We start from the raw sequence: 17,440 nt of genomic DNA on the forward strand, positions 1-17,440 counted from the left end.
AAATGCTATACATGCTGCATCACAGAAATCAGATCATTCATAATATTCCTTACACTGAACATGCAGAGTTAACCTCATGAAACTCAAAAAAATCATTAAAATGTTTTTAATTTACCTTACTCGCTTTACGCACTTGGCTTAAAATCTGTCTGACAGCTAGAAATATATATTTTTTTAAATTTAAAGTTGAGCTGCACGTAGTCACAGGACTTGAGGAGCATTAATAATAAATTAAAATTGGAATATTTGCAACCTAATCACGAGTGTTGGTAATACTGATTTTCTGGGATTAAGTTTCAGAGGTGATTTCCCTACCACACAGCTTCTCCTTCTCCCTCTTTCTAATTTTCCTGGGTTTATATTTGCTGGGGATTACGTTTCTTGGGTTATGTTTCAGGGGTGGTTTCGCTACCATATAGCTTTTTCGTCTCTCTAATTTTCCAGTCTCCTTCTCCACCTCCCCCCTTGTCATGATACTCTCCTTCATGCCAGTCACTTTTCAGTTCTCCTTAAGCTCAATCTCCTTCATCACCTTTCTTCTTCGTAATTTTAGACTGTATGTAGAAATTGTTGCAGCTCCAGTAGAGCTGCCTTTTGCCTTTCCCACTACTTTCTGCAAAAGCAGCCAGCCATTTCACCCTTCCTAGGTGACATGCTGCAGACAAATCCAAGCTTTTCTGTTTTTCTAGGAGGAGCCTGGTAATCATTGTTTAGCTGAGAAGAGCCTGACAAAAAGTTAAAACCAATATTATTAATGATAACAAAGATTAAAGAATTTGCATCCTGGATATTTAAAAATGCAGAGATATATGACTTCTATAAAGCTATATTGTGAAGAGGCTGGAATGCAAGTTTTCATTTCAAAAATTGCAGATTATAATACTCTGGATTCTCAAAGATACGGGAATGACTTAGGGGAATCAGTAAAAACCTGAGAAATGTACAACTAACATTACTGTATTTATAGCCTCTTACTAAAAAATGGATGCCTGGTAATGTTTACCAACTTTGGTTTTTCTTTTCTTTAGCAAAGATACTGCATTGATTTCTAAACTGTAAGAAAGATCCTTCAATATGGGTGCAGCTCTGATTAAATTTTCTAGGCCATACTACAGTAGTGAAATTAGTAACAATGGTTGTTTACTTTTAAACAAACTTTAAAACATCCCTTTGATTATAGGCAATTCCTGTGTGAGCATGTATTGGTAAACACATATTACAAAAAATAAAATGCTGGCAAAAAGATTACAAGTAGAAAGAGAGGATTTTTCAGAAGTTCATGAGAGGCAGCATTCAGTCCTGATTAAAAGAGTTTTCTTGCTTGTTATTTGCAAATGCCATAATTTGCCTTTATTTTAAATCCTGTGTATTTTAGAAAATGGATAACTTCAGGCTTTTAACATAGAGTCATTGAAGCATATGGTAATCCCAGTCCCAAACACTAAAATGTGCCTGTCTGTGCCAGCTCTTAATTACCAGCTCATTAACACTCAGGTGTCAATTGCTGGTGGCAAAGGCAATACTCAGTTGGCCTGGTTTCTGTCATGCACAATGTAATTAAATTGACCTCCGCAAAAGAAGCCCAGTAGTTGCCTGATACCACTTGGACACCGATTGCCGCACTAATCACAATCGTGTAATTTAGTGAATCACACAGTGTAATGAGGGAAGACTCTGGAGAGTACCAAATTGTACTTGCATATGTAATAATGACTTTAAGGACAATTAGGGAAATAATCGCTGCTCTGTTTTCTTCCAAGCTAATAATGAACTGCAGTAACTATTTGAGTTTCTGTTGTTGATTTAAAACTTTAGTCGCTATCTTCTATTTTCAAATAATGGTTAGAAGCAATTCCAATGTAAAAAAAATAAAAAATAAAAAATTTCCTGGTTTTGTCTGGGGTAAAGTTCATTTTCTTCACAGTAGCTAGTGTGGGGCTGTGTTCTGGATTTGTGCTGGAGCAGCGCTGGGAGCAGGGCGGTGTTCTCGTTACCGCTGAGCAGCGCTTACCCAGAGCCAAGGGCTTCTCTGCTCCGCAGCCCACCCCACCAGCGAGTGGGCTGGGGGGCACCAGGGGCTGGGAGGGGACACAGTGGGACAGCTGGCCCCCGCTGACCCAAGGGATCTCCCATACCACAGAACGTCATGCTCGGCTTGTAAAGCTGGGGGAGGAAGGAGGGGACACATTCAGAGTGACAGCGTTTGCCTTCCCAAGTCACCATTACGTGTGGCAGAGCCCTGCTGTCCTGGGCATGGCTGGACACCTGCCTGCCCATGGGCAGTGGTGAATGAATTCCTTGGTTTGCTTGGCTTGCGTATGTGGCTTTTGCTTTGCCTATTAAACTGTTACCATCTCAACCTCTGATCCTATTCTTACTTTTATCCTTCCAGTTGTCTCCACCATCCTTCTGGGGGGGAGTGAGCATGCGACTGTGTGGGGCTTAGTTACTGGCTGGGGTTAAACCACAACAAATTTAACGCTAACAAAAAAATCCCATCTTAATTGTTAATAGCCCCACAACAGATTATAGTTTCAAGTACTATGGGCTGCCTAGTTAGTATCTGAGAGACCTCGATTAGATGGTGTGTGCCAAGAGAAAAGGGTGATTAAAAGTACTTCACAGATATCCAAAATGGGCCAGCGTGCAGCCACCGTCACCTCACGTGCCCTATGTATGTGACATGCTGTGGATGGGGGCAGACAATCGGCATGATACTTCCCAGGTAAAGGCTCTAACTTTGGCACTAACATTTGAACAATTTGTGTAAACACAATCACTCAGTTTAGCCAAGATTTTAAAAACGCAGCTTTCTCTGGTCAATGTACAGCTTTTGAAGAGGGCTCTCTGCCTTGGGGCTTAAGAAGATGAAGTGCCTGAGATTCAGTTTGTCGTACGGAAATTTTTGCACTTAATTGAAGCGTCAAAATTTGGAGCATAGTTATCTTTAGCTCCGTCTTGGCCAGGTAAGCAGCACTAGCAGTCATTTCAGTGCTGCTTCAATTCCAACTCCCTCAATACTCTTCTCCCTTTCCCTGTATTATTTAGCACCTTACTGCTATATCCTAATGAGGTCACCTAATGTCGATGTCTCAACTTCGATGGGATCGATCTGGGCTATGACATGCAACCACAATTCAAACTTGTGAATTTCCAAAAGGTCAGACACACCTTAACTTCAGCATTTTGTCTGCATTAGTCCTGAAGACCGTGTGTCCCTGGAGAGATCTCTAGACTTACAAAAGTACTGAAATTCTGGGCTTATATGTCTGTGGAGAAAAGCTCTAACGTTCAATTTTTTTCATCCCTGCTCATCCTCTGCCAGTAGGCCACCTTTCCTGCAGATCTCTTACGCAGTACCACTGATTTTCAGCACTGTATAGATTAGGTTCCTGCTTCTCATTATTGGGTATTTTCCCTTGTGGTCCTCTGTTTGTTTCTCTAAATCGTGCTGTTGACTTTAATAAACTGTAAGATCAGTATGATGAGGGTATCTTTTATTAGCATGTTTGTGCATTCACTAGTGCAAGTGGCACTGCCTATGGATGGGTCTCCTATGTGCTATTGTTTTACCAGTAATGATACATAAAAATCTGATATCTGCACCCAAGTATGAGTAAGAAAAGGTATTTTGTCCTTGTACTGATGCATTGCATGCATTTCATTAATCTGCAAATCACATACAATAAGAAGCAGAATTTTTATGATACATGCAAGTAACTTTTTTATATATAATACAGAATGTCAGGTGTATTTGCATGGGAACGTTGGTTGGTGTCATTTTATAACACATGCTAAAACTAAAACTTAAAAAATTCAAGACTCTGCTCCAGGTATTTTACATATAATAAAAATCTGCATCTTAGATTTTTCTTTTACACTGATACCAGTGGGATACCTGAGCCCTGGGCTTGTGTGTGATCAATTCAATTGTCACAGTGAGTGGTTAAAAAACTACCACCACCGAGTGCAAGCCATCTGATGAATAGTTACTGAGCTGGGAGAACAAAGATTTTTTAAAAAGTAAAAACTTTAGTTCTCTGAGAGAGGTAAACAGATTTGCTGACAAGTTTATGCAAAACACGTAGAAAGAGCAAAATAATTTCTAGAGACGTTACAAAATCTAAATAGATGAAAGCATTTTGTCAATGATGTGTTTATTAAAGGCTGTGAATTCTGGAGAAGTGATCCATCTAACAAAGAGAAAGCAACGCTGTGCAGACACGAGGAACAAAAGAGAAGGATCCTTCTTGAAGAGTGGCAGGCCAAGGAAAGACACTTTCCAGTGAAGTGCTAACAGATGTAGCAGGTGAGACTCAATCAGTTGAAAGGTACCCAATTTACAAACAAGAGGAATTCAACACTGTTTCATACATAAGTTCCTACCTGCAAAACAGTGCTCAGCATGGATTGCATAAATATGCAGCTAAGGGAGGAACAAAAATTCACGGTACCTTCCCAGCAGACATTTGTACATGTATCTTGTGTTTGTTGAACAAAGAAAGCTTAACATTGAAATAAAGATGATGGAAATGCCACATCCACAATTGTGGGAGAAAGGAAGTCAGAGTCTTTTTTAATGTACTAACTTACCTCTGAAAAACATTTATACCAGGCACCCTTTAACCTCTGGTTGCTCAGAATTTTTTAAAATAATTCTTTGAAGACGTGAAGTATTTTTAGATAAAAAAAATTACACTCAACAACTAATTTCTTTGCAGTTGTGAGTTGTTAAGGAGCCACTCTTCAGCCTGAGTATGGGCAAGTGATGGTTCCACAGGAATGACCTGCCTCCCAGTTCATTCAAGGAAAGGTAACCAAAACATGGTCCCATGTGAAGTCCCAGTGAAGTGAGCTCACTGTGCTAAGAAGCAGATGGTGTTATCCCCCAAATAAGAGTTAGCTGTAATCTTCTGAGACTCCAAACTTTTGCTTATTGTAGTAACTTGTCTGACATAAGCACACATAAACAATCCTAATAAAAGTGCCTGACATTTTAAAGCATTTTTCATTCCCTTTTTGAGTGGCAATACTCAACACAAATTCAGACAGAAGCACTGAGGTATGCAAATGATCCTGATAAAGCACTTGCCCCATGTTCCTTTTACAATGTTGTCAGTTATTCATTCACCACCTGTATTGTTTATACCCCTTCATTTCTATTTCGTTTTGCTTTCTTCCCCTAAGGAATGAAGCCTTCATTTTTGCCTGTGTATGTTTATCCCCTCCAACACTGACTACCACTCTTTCTGATCATGACAGCTGCTGGTGATTTAACGTACAAATGGCAGCCAGAAATCAGCAGGCCACAGAGTGTCATTTGTTATGCCATTTTGTCTTTGACTTCACACACTCTAAGGGCAATAAAGAGAAGGATGGTACTGATATAATTCAAGGTGATGAGCAGATTCTTCTAAATTGAATGGGCTTCTTGTGATCTTCCATATTATTTAAGGGTTCACAGCCTTCTGAGATTTTGATCCTTTAAGAAAGCCATTTTCTCTCAATTTAGCTTCTGTATGTTGAGTAAGTGCAGGGGAGATACAACAGCGCATTAAAATACAAGATCAATCCAGAGAGGTATTCTCACCAGCAGCAAGACAGAACAGTCTCTGTTGCTCTCTTCTTTCTTTTTCAAAAGCCCTAAGGGAACACAAATCCTGGGAATAGGATGGGAACAGGGAGAGATCTTAACTTCTAGCAATATAATCTGGAAGCAATATAGTCTGGATGGCTGCTGGAAAATGGACAAACTTCTGGTATAATCACCTTATATCAAAAGTGCAGAGTGATTAATTTAGATTCCCTTTTATACTGTCTCATTTCTTCTTCCCTAAGTTGTGAGTTCTGTGCTATGACTTCGAGAGGGACAACCCCTTACCTCACTTTTTAATTTGTTTTGCATTCATTGACTATTTATGTATATTCACTCAACTATAAAATTGTAGTTCTAGACAGGTGTTTGGCATTTTGATTAATGGGGTCAGTTTACCTTCTTTACGATGGACCTGGCAGGGCAAGACGTTCATCTGTAGTAGACTGGAAGTACACGAACACACACTAGTCTAAGAACTTACCTTTATTCTCCTTGGTTTATGTAGACTAAACTGGAATTGAAGTAGGATTTTACCTGCACACCAACAAGTGTACAAAGTTCTTCAAATGAATTTATTTCCGTATGTCTCCTACAGTTTCTTTCGTTATCTTGTTAAAGGTACTGTCAGGCCAATTTAAGTGTCTTGAAGGGGTAGGAGATTGAGGAAAGAGGGAGAGAGAGAGGACTCTTATGGGTGCAAGGTTTTTCTTTGTAAGAGCAAAGCAAGACCAAGAAGATAAAACAAAGACCTTGAGTAACACTAGTGACAACATTTGCACAGGAAATGTTTGATTTATTTGAAACAGCTGTTACTCTGCAATCTAAATACTCTAGTATTTTACAATAACAAAACATCAAGGAAATAAAATTATCAAAACAAAGCTACATCTCAACATGAATTATCCTTTCTTCATCCTCTTTGGAATCACTCTTTTACAATGGAGGCATGTTGTGCCTGGCATTTAGTACAGTCTGTAACAACAGGTTAGGTAAACACGTATTGGTAATGGCATTCAAAGTACTGATCCTGCAGCAAGGCAGGATAATTGGGAATGATGACCTCCCAGTGTCAGGGTGTTGAGGGGCTGGCGGCTCCCTTGGGACTGGGGGTCCTTGAGGGTGTCAGGACAGGTACCATCCCACCGCCCCGGCCAGCTGCAGGGCAGGCAGAGAGTGGTCAGGGACAGCCCCAGCCCTGGGCATCCAGCATCTCCCTGGGGATGGGCCTGGGCTGAGGAGGGGCTGGAACATTGGCCCAAGGGTGGGGGTCAGCACCAGGCCTGGTCAGGGGAACCAGGATGAGACACAGCCCCAGGATGCCTGAGGCCATCAAAATAGTCCAAAGGAGGCTGAGGGGTAGGCAAATGTTTTTATACCAGCAGTTTCATAAGCCACATTCTTATTTTGTTTTTCCTATGTGTCTTTCCAGTATATAATGATAGTGTGCAGGTATTTATTCCAGGGAAATGGTGAAGAAATATTGTTTCCCAGCTTAACCGGTACTGTGATTCTGCTGTCATCCATAGGATGACTTAGGAAAGACCTACTTTCTAGAACTTTACCCAATTGTCCAGAATCTCTGAACTTTTCAACATCTTCCAGGTAATACCAGGCAAGTCCTTCCCCGTAATGCATTCTGTTAGTGTAAGATCCTTAGACTGGCCTTACCACAATTGTGTCCAAGTATTTTCTGATAATTAATCTATTTGACTAACATGTCAGGTGTAGTTTGCTCTCTTGATCTCTCCCTTTGGCAAGAGGGCAAGCTCTCTAATGGCTCTGTTATATGCCTAGTGTCACTCTGTGTGTCATCTACAAATACCTACTGAGCAAGATTTTGTATACAATTATACTCACTGGATATATACCTTAGATTGGATTTTATACAACAATACTCGCTGGAGAGCAAACAAATGAGTCTATATTTAAGGAGCGATTAGCTGTAGAAAGTGGCACACGTGCCTAGTTCCTGTACCAAGAGATGTTTAAATTCTTTTGGAGACTGGAACAGCAAAACAGGACATAATCCTTCAACTTGCTGTATAGAAACCCTTCCAAGCTGGATATGGGTGCAGAAATTGTCTGAGATGAAGAGAACTGAATGCAGATTTCTCACATCCTGAAAAAATATTCCAAAAGTCATGCCATCTGCTCTGGAAATCTTAGGTACTTAGTCTTTAACATCTTCATAAACATCTTGAAAAAACAGGACCTTATTTTTAGGTGTTGTGGGAAGACATGTATTGAACAGAAAAACTACAGGAGAAAGAAATGCTGACAGAGGTCTTTGTATACCATACCGATCATAGCATTTGCCCGTGATGTTGGCCACTGAGGACAAATGATTCTTTTATATGATGGGATCTAGACCCAGTTTTGTTTTCCCAACCCTCCCTAATCATCAAATCCAAATGGATTTAGGCTTTGCATGGAAAGATGAAGAGCTCTTCATTTTTCTCTTTGAAGCTGTCCCATTTTGCAAAGAATAATTACATATTCTTCTGACAGAGAGACCAAGGGCACCAAATTATATACTGCTCTCCTGACTACTAGTTAGCTCATTAACCTGAATGTGGGGACATCTTAGTATTGTAGCACCCTTGCAGTTTTATGTTATTTTATATTATAATCACTGTTGTTATGGCTTTTTTTTCTTATTATTTTGATTAAGGAGCTAGGATCTATTCCTACCTCCGCAATAAACTGCGTTATGAAATCTCTCAGTTATGATTCAGTCAAACAGGTGTAGTGATACAGGCATCTGTCATAACACTGGAGTACATTTTGCTTACTAATAAAGGATGTAAAGTGCACAGAGCAGTAGTCAATAAAAATCTAACTTTAAAATAAATGTTTTTTCAGTTTCCAGCTATGCATAGATTTTCCACTGCTCAACATTATTTTTTGGATGAAAACAGCAGGACTTTTTCTTTCCTGAAGCTTTAGATCTGTGAATATTAGCAATGTGTTCAGTGAAGCTATAGATTTCACTCTGCAAATGAAGAATAAAACACCTAACAAGTCTGCATGCAAATGGTGGTTTCCAGTTTACTCCAGAGAGAATGGAAACAGGAAAGAAATTTCCCCAGTCCAGTGAAACACTGTGCAAACTTCAAACTTTTTCTGTTGCTGCATTTCTTGTCCTTATCCCTGAACAGTGGAAGGTCCAGAAATTATTTATATAAAAAAGAAAAAAGGTAAACTACCTGCTCTTGCCTGGATTTTTTTTTCTGGATAAGTGGTAATACTTGGATCAGATTTACTAAATAAAACAAAATTTTATTCCATTAATAATAAAATTAAATTAATTCCCATCTTATCACAGAAGAAGTGACAACAAGAATTAAAGTAGAAAAATTAAACCCAGAAACCTTAATATTTGTGTCTATATGATAAGGCTAATTGAACTCCACCATAATTATAAAGGTATAATTTAAAAGTTAGGCTGGCGTGTCTGTTACTTAACTATATATAATGCCAGGAACTGCCAAGAAACAGCTGACACAAATGGTGAAAAGCACAATGAAGTAACAGCCATTTAAAAGTACTATGTGAAGCAGAATATCATAATATATCTAGGAAGGAAGTTTGTCAGTTGTTAGTTGTTCACAGTAGGGTGAGAAACGCTCCTGGGGGGGTCAGTTCTGAGGGCTCGGGGCTGGCCTGGCACCAACACAGCCAAGGGAGGTCCCCTCCAGCTGGGGGCTGTGGGGAGAGGCTGCCTGGCATGCCGTGGGGTGGCCCTGGCCAGGTCCCCCTCCAGCCCACCTGTCCCAGGGCTCTGTCTGACCCTGGTTCCCTGCACCGGGCTTGATCCTGACCCCCAACCTGTGGGTCAACAGCCAGGCTCAGCCTCAGCCCGTCCCTGTCCCCAGGGAGGTGCAGGATGCTAGCTAGGGCTGTTGCCCACTCCACTTTCCCCTGGAAATAGGTGTAAGAAAGAATACGATACTTCACATGCCATTATTTTTCAACTCAGCTGTGATTGATCTAATTTAAATGTGTATTTGGACTGTCAAGGAGCAGATTTTTTTTTTTCGGGGGGGGGGGGGGGTGTTGTTTGTTTGTTTACTTTTTAACAGATCATTTCCAGAAGCTCAGTGAGGTTTAATGATATCATTACAAGGCATTTTCCCCCTAGCTTATATTAACTAACTATCTTTTACTTCCAGCACTCTGTCTCTCTTCTCTTTTTTTGTTGACAGTCAGAATATAAATCACACCAAGCCTCTCGCAAAAACTGAATAGCCGTGAGCTCCAAGGGCATCATTTAGCCTCATCTTCAGTGGGCTGAGCAGGAGAATGTTTGCTTGCATTCATCATTTTTTTTTGCAGATAGCATAAGCCACAAAAATATATTGCTCTCGTGGTGAAAACTTTCTCTTTCGTGGTATTTATGTTCCTGAACAAAGCACTATTTAAGTACTATTTAATATTAAGTAATGTCATCTGTGAGACTAGGAAAAGCAGAGAACATTCTTTCCGCCACTCCCCCACCCCCTCCACCTTTTTCTTCTTCACAGAGGAACACTACTGCCACACTACTGCTCTTCTGTCAGCATCGCGTAAAGTTTCTGCCCTAAATTATACTGCTACCTGCCTAGAAAAGCTGTAGTGATGGGGTGGAATTACCAGGTAATTTTGACATCAGATCTCATCTAGGTCTTTTTTTCTGTTATTGTCATCAAATGGGAATACCCCACACGCTGAGGCGAACATGCAAGCCCTTCAGAGGACTGCTTTTATACTCCTAGTAAAAGTTAGACCAGAAAAGATGATAGGAAACATCTTTCAGTCTAGCTCTGAAAGGAGGTAACGTGCTTAGGATCTGTTTGTTACCTTCCAAAGCAAAACCTACCAAAATACTCATTGTGGAGGTTGTATTTTCTTTGCTTTTTTTGCTCAGATTTTCAGCCAACAGCTATGGCAGTGTAAGAATACCCTGCTCCAACGAATTTCTAATTCTCTGCCCTTCTGCATAGTAAAAACATGAACCTACCTCTTCAGGACTGCATTTCTGTCTTTGTCTTAGAAAATCTAAACAGTGATATCATTTAACTTCTTGTGTTATTTTGCTTTGAGATAAAATTATTAGAAATATGTCTGGTATAAACTGACAGGTAGCCATGTCCAGATTTCCAGACTTGATTGCACAGCGTGTTAAAAGCAGAGCTAGTGAAGTTTCCCTTTTTCTGGTGTCAAATAATTTTATTGTAGGCTGCTCTTGCTTAAAAATGCATGTGCATAAAGAAAGAAATGAAAACTTCCTTTTGCTCTCCTTCAAATCACTGTAGCTTGGGCCATTGCCTTTAATGGAATTAGGCTCTGATGCATATAAAATACAGTTCAGTTTTGCAACCTGAATGTTTGGATCCAAGATTTCTAAAAGTTAAGATTGGTTTCGTTACATTCCCTTTACCATGTTGTCATAAGGCTTTGTTATACGTTACTTTTTCCTGTTGGTGTAACTCAAAGATGAGTTTTTCGAAATATGCTTTGAAGCTGAGCATCAGATGAACTTTAATCTTTGAAGTGCATGTATTTGGAAGCAAACTGTTTCATTAATCATTTGGCTTAACTGAATTTTCCATATGGTATAATATACATAAATACTTCAGTATATATTCACCTGTTGCCTTCGGCTCTCTTCAGAAAGAATGGTAAACGTTACCTGAATCCTGTCTGCCATTTTTGATATCTTCTGATTGACTAAAGTGGTTAACATCCAGAGGACACTTTAATCAAGTGCTGACACAGCGAACAAGAAAGCTTTAGCACAGTATGTTTCATCTTGACTCAGCAAGATTTCCAGCACTCACATTTATACATTTTTTGACAGGATGCTTCCTAAATGAAACATTTGCCTTCTGGAGAACTACACCCACATAGATTTCATTTTTCCTGATGTCTGTCAATATCATGAACTTTATTAACAAATTCAAATTCAAAAACAATTTCAATTCAAGAAAGCTGTCCACATTAGTTCTTGCTCGTTTCTTACATATGAGGATATCTACAAAAACACAGATGCTTGTCAATGGATTTTAATGGATGTGTGTATTTGTTTATATATATGTATCTATTTCATACCAAGACAGATTAGCAGATTAGAGACAAAATAAAATGAAGGAGCTCTTCAAGAAGAATTTGAGCTCTGACTGTAGGGATCAGTGCAATGGATTTAACTCACAGTTTCAGAATTTCTCATAGTATAAGATAATAATAAAATCTTGCTGGCTGTCTTTTACATTACTGCAAATTGAATAAACAACTTTCAGTTCTTTAGAGACATCTGATGCCAATGTTTTGCAATCAAATTGCAATAAGTAAATGTATCTCAGATATACTTATTTTGGCCCCTATGCCTTTGTATAGATTTTAATTCAAAAGTCCCAATGCCATGAAACTCAAGACTTGAACATGGAACAATGGCAGGATATGATCAGCTTTCTCCATATAAGACATACAAATATTTAACAGCCTTGCAAAATTGCAATGACAATTTATCAGCCTAGGAAGACTATCTATGTATCCACCCTTTACCCTGAGGAATGATAGTACTAAAAAAAAAAAAGAAAAAAAAAAAAAGAAAAAAAGTCTACTATGGGCAGGTAGAATTTTGAAATTCAAATAACAAAATGTCTGCTTGGTTGTGGGTATAATGCATGAAGAAGGGGCTGAATTCAAACCTTGAATGCAATCCTCCATTCTACACTAAGGAACAAGTCTAACTTTGTAGTATCATAAATGTATTTCTATCCTTCTGTTTGCATTTACTGATAGGAGCATACTCCTGTAAGAAAAAATCCAGTGACAACTTACCAGGTTTTGAACTATAATTATATACACACACACAAATCTCCCCACACACATATATAGTGACTATAATGGAGGAAGCATAATCTTCACAAATTGTATTTATCTGTGCATTGTCATTCCACTTAATTTTGCAACAATACTGATGAAAAATTACTACACCTTGTTCAAATCAGCTGAGAATATATTAATGGAAATACCTCTTCTGTTTTTCTTTCTTTCAATAGGCAGCTTAGTAAGAACTTGCATTAAATAGCTGGCATTTTATTTCAAGTAGTGAAATGTTCTAGTATTTCTAAGTTTTGGAAGAATCCATCTGAAAGAAACTAAAGTCTGATTCTGAAGAAAGTGAATAGGCAAGCTGCTTAGAAATCCATTGCTACATATCTAAATCAGGAATTGGGGGGGGGGAGGGGGTAAGGATTTACAGGTCTGATTCCACTTCGTTATCCTTTATAAGATGCTGTCTTCTGTATTAGAACTCTAATTTACTCCAAAGACATAGACAGCTTGTTCTCTTATGCTCATAAAATGTAAATTAAAACATTGAATATTGCTTCTGATACCTAATTGAAGGATACAATACTCTTATCCCTACAACTGTGTACAGAACACATCCGCCAAAGCTTAGCGTGCCCTACGAGGAACATCAGAGAACAGCAGGACTGAGAGGCTAGTCCATGCTTTTTCTCTGAGGCAAGTTTAAGTACACTTGTATCATCCCTGACAGCTATTTTTTGAACTGTTTTTGAAAACGTTTAATGAAGGAGATTTCATAACCTTTCTTATCCCAGCTTATGGATGTAGATATTCCCCCTTAATATCTAAACATTTTCTGACTACTTCAGTTTACTTTTGTGTCCAATATGTAAACCAGAGTCCTTATACGTTTGCACGGCCTATGCTTAAAGGCAGAGGCGAATACAAAAGCTGATGTTTAAAGGCATTTACATACCTATCACTGCAGATAGGCACCTAGTGGCATGACGAAGTACAGGGGAGATGCTGAACAAGTCAATTTCAATGGGAGCTGGCTGGATGCAGCAAGTATCTTCCCCGTTAACACAAAGAAATGGGAGAAATGAGACTCTGTACTGCCCAATGTGCTTCTCAGCACTTCTCTTGGGACACAGCAGCTATGTACTGGGTTTCGATGTGTCCTAAAGCTTGTATCATCAAATGTTATCATACTAAAATTCACAGTGAGCTAGGGAAATGGGCAAAAGTTACGCGTCTAAATATCTTGGGAGCCCAGACTGCAATACTTAAAAACTTCCTTTTCCTCAACAGTTCTGCATCCTATCATGATTTCCTCTGGGAGTCTCCCAATAAATTCCGAAGGATTTCTGTGCGTATATGGTCCAATGTCTACGTTATCTAACATTAAAAAAAAAAAAAGAAGAAAATAAATCGGTATATGCATTACATACACTGTTCATGGAAAGAGTTCTGTTACAGCAATGAGTGACAGGGTATGATATGGTTAAGTTTTTCAGACAAAATGGCATGCAAAATGTGAAGGCAGTTTCATTAAATAAAAACACTTCAATTGTCCATGGCAAAACATTTCCTTTTCCTCCCAAAGACTGAAAACAACCTTAAAGGTTTACAGTATATGTCTAATATTAAAGAGATACTTAAAAATAAAGAAAACCCAGTTCTAAGAAGAGCAAGGACTTTCTTGCTTTAAAAGCAGAAACAAGACGTTAGCAAACTCCTTTAAATGAAATATTTGTCACAAATTTCATTGCTTTTCTTCATAAAATTAACAGAGCCTGTAGGTTACTAAAGGTCCCGCTACCTACAGCTAGAGAAACATTTCACTGTTGTGTTTGCTCAAATCAATAGCTATTGTTGGTGCTTTTTTTGTGTGTGTTTTGTATAATATATAATTTTTAAAAAAGATCCCACAAAATATTTTGTAGTTACACATATGTGTTAGACATACACATTAAAAGTGTTTAACAAGCATATTTTTTTCTTCGGAGTATTAAATTAAGAACATTGGGGCTTAGTCCAGTAGCTGTTTGTACAAAGATCTCTCACAAACTGATCAGGAGTCTTTTTTCAATCCATAGCAGGATGGTTTCCGTACAGATGATTTATATATTTCTATCTAATAGAAACTGTCATCGTAAACAAACAAACAAAGCAAAAGGAAGAAACCCAAACTCTATTATGACATAGCAGTGGCTAAATTCAGCTTCTCACACATTCATCCTGTGGCAGCATTTGTGCGGATGTCAGAATTTCTACATAACAGCATGATCCAAATTCCACTGCAATCAGTAAGAAGTTTTCTCTTGTCTTACTTAATATTGAATAATTGCTAGGAATTTGTTCAAATTTGGCTAGACATTGGTTGGTAACACAGTGTTCTCTCATTTGTTTTCAATATTTGACATATTAAGATACAGTGGGGGAAAAAAAACACAATACAAAAAGGAAAAAAAAAAGAAAAAAATTTACTAGATTTTTACATTTAGTAAATGGTACTTAAACTCCATGGACATGAAAGTAATTTTAAACTTTACCTTTGAAATTTTACCTTTTTCAATATTTCATAGAAAAGAAACGCTCTAAGATACCGTTTTGGACCACAGAATTATTACAGAACATAAAGATTATATGCAAGGGCTTGATGCTTGATCCTTTTCCCAGCAAAGATGGTGGCCAACCCTATTTTAACTCCAGTGGGAGAGGGGTCAGCTGAGAATGTGCCATGTTCCTAATTTCAAATCTCCTTTGTGATTAAAGAGTCAATAGTTTATAGCATATACTTTGCCTTTGTAATTTGAATTCTATCAACAACTATTCCTAGCCACAAGAGAAATATTTTTAGGCAACATATTTGTATAGTTTCACAAAACTATGTCAAAAAGAGATGTGTGGGTGTTTGTGTGTGTGTACATATGTATGTATGTATGCATACTTATGAGTTTGGGATGATTTTCTTAAAATACTTAACTTCACTTACATTATATCTTACATTGCAAAATGTACAGACACCCAGTGTTCTTTTTAACAACATATACAGGTGAGTTTATAGAGCCTTATAAAAGATTTTGTGATTCCAAATTAAAAACCATAGAAATATAACCAAAATAATGGAGAGTGATGTATACCTCTGACAGTACATAGCGCTCATTCTGGTAATATTGACAGCTGCATCTTTGGCATTGAAAATTCATTACAACTTTTAGACAAAATGTTGTTGCTTACAGCTTTTTTTTTTTTTTTTTTAAACAAGAAAAACAGGATTGACCAAAATATGAATATTGGGGAAGTACTATTAAAGGTTTATTATATTTTTGTTTTCAGCAAGGATAGCTTAGGAACCCTGAATTACCTTCTCACTTTAGTGTATGGTGTAGACTGTATGAATCCATTTAAAAATCAACTAAGTTGTACCACATTTTCCGGAAAATTATATATAATATAATATATATATATTTTATATTTATTTAGAAGCTTTGAAATAGTACAGTAAACACTTTGCAACACGGTGTATAAACTACAGAATGTCTTTGATAATTTTGTGGGTCACCAGATTAACAACATTTTTATGACCCACAGGTGAAAAGAACATGATCACAATCTCTCTTGTAAAGTTGGAATAGTTTGGGGAACACTTGATCACACAAAAATAATATAAAACAGTCAAGTTTAAAACAGTGATATTGCATTTATAATGCACATTTCTTTTATCTGTACGATTGGCTTCTTGTGGTGAATATAAACATCTAAAGGGCTCAGTGACATTTTGGAGAGAGAAAGATATATAGTGCTGTAAACAGGCACACACTGATCAGAGAGGCAAGATCAGTTGCCTCTGAAGTTTCTACAGTTCTACACATTTCAACTCATTTCTCAGGCCTGCTGAGAGCAATTAGGTCCTATTGTTGGCCATGATGTCTCCAACAGCACACAAATCCTTCAGTTACACAGAACTGGATGGCCAAGATAATGAAGTTGAAAGTTGATGCTTTTTGTTGGTCGACTTTTGTGCAAATCATGCTGCTTCGGGTAAGTCCTGTAGAAGTGACTAGCATATCCTTTTCCGTGCTGCAGGAAAGAAAGAAAGAAAGACACTTCTGAGAGGCAATTAAAAAAAATAAAAATCAAGTCTCCAACAGTTCTCGGGTTTAGTATTTCATAGAATGTAGAGAAACAATCAAAACTTGTCACAAACTGTCGCTTAAAGTTCCCACTGTAGCAAATAGTTTAACACTGATTCACCTTTCAGAGAAAAGTCTTTTTGAGGCTTGATAGCCCGAAAACCAAACTTCACATGCTGTTTTATTATTCTGTCTAACACTGTCATGGCAAGTATTCCAGTGTGCCTACACTGCATCAGTATAAGAACAAGGCAAACAGTCAGACTTGAAGGTTCAATATTACCGGAGCTTCCAAGCCTATTTTTCCCTAGTTCAGTTTGTTATTTGAGGCAAGATCTAGAATCCCCCAAAGATTCAGAACCCGGTTTTCCCTCTCTTTCAAAGTAAACCATTATCCTCATCACCAAATGACCCTTTAGTGTGGTCCGACAGAGACGAAAAAAATGGTGCATTAGTGCTACAATTCAAATTTCAGCATTTACTGTCAGGCTGGAAATTAACTTGTGTTACACAGATGAAGAAGGTCAGTGCATTAGCAAACCCACATTCTAATCCACCAGCTGTGGTAGCTCTATTACCTCAAGACACTGGCTATTTTAACTGTAATTGGGAGCAAAGGTAACAAATTATTTGTACTAGCATTCAGGAAGACCCTAGGTTAAATTCTGACCTCAGTCACACATGAAGTTGAGACAAAGAACTAACTCACTTGCTGAAGTATTATTATCATTATTATTATTATCATTAGTACTATTACTATTATTATCATCAACAGCATTATTGTTTGGAAAATCTTCACTGTTTAGAAAAGCTTGTAATGATAAAATCAGGTTTTACCTTAGCTCCAAATCAACTAAATCCCTACCTGAAATTCAGTATATTTCTGTGCATAAAGTGTTACAACTAGAAA

General features: G+C 38.0%; 1 protein-coding gene across 4 annotated transcripts in view; it reads right to left on the reverse strand.

Moving 5' to 3' along the window:
- Positions 1-14,857: 14,857 nt before the first annotated feature.
- PCDH10 (protocadherin 10) overlaps positions 14,858-17,440 on the reverse strand; it is a 34,339-nt gene continuing 31,756 nt past the window's right edge. For all 4 annotated transcript variants that reach the window (XM_056322767.1, XM_056322758.1, XM_056322750.1 and 1 more), the window contains one exon: positions 14,858-16,477. Coding sequence is in view for 2 of the 4 variants with exons in the window: in XM_056322758.1 (XP_056178733.1) it covers positions 16,458-16,477 (20 nt within the window). In the remaining 2 variants the exon portion in view is untranslated. The remainder of the gene's footprint in view (positions 16,478-17,440) is intronic.

This window comes from Falco biarmicus, chromosome 1 (genome assembly GCF_023638135.1).
Source record: "Falco biarmicus isolate bFalBia1 chromosome 1, bFalBia1.pri, whole genome shotgun sequence".
Lineage (NCBI taxonomy): Eukaryota > Metazoa > Chordata > Aves > Falconiformes > Falconidae > Falco > Falco biarmicus.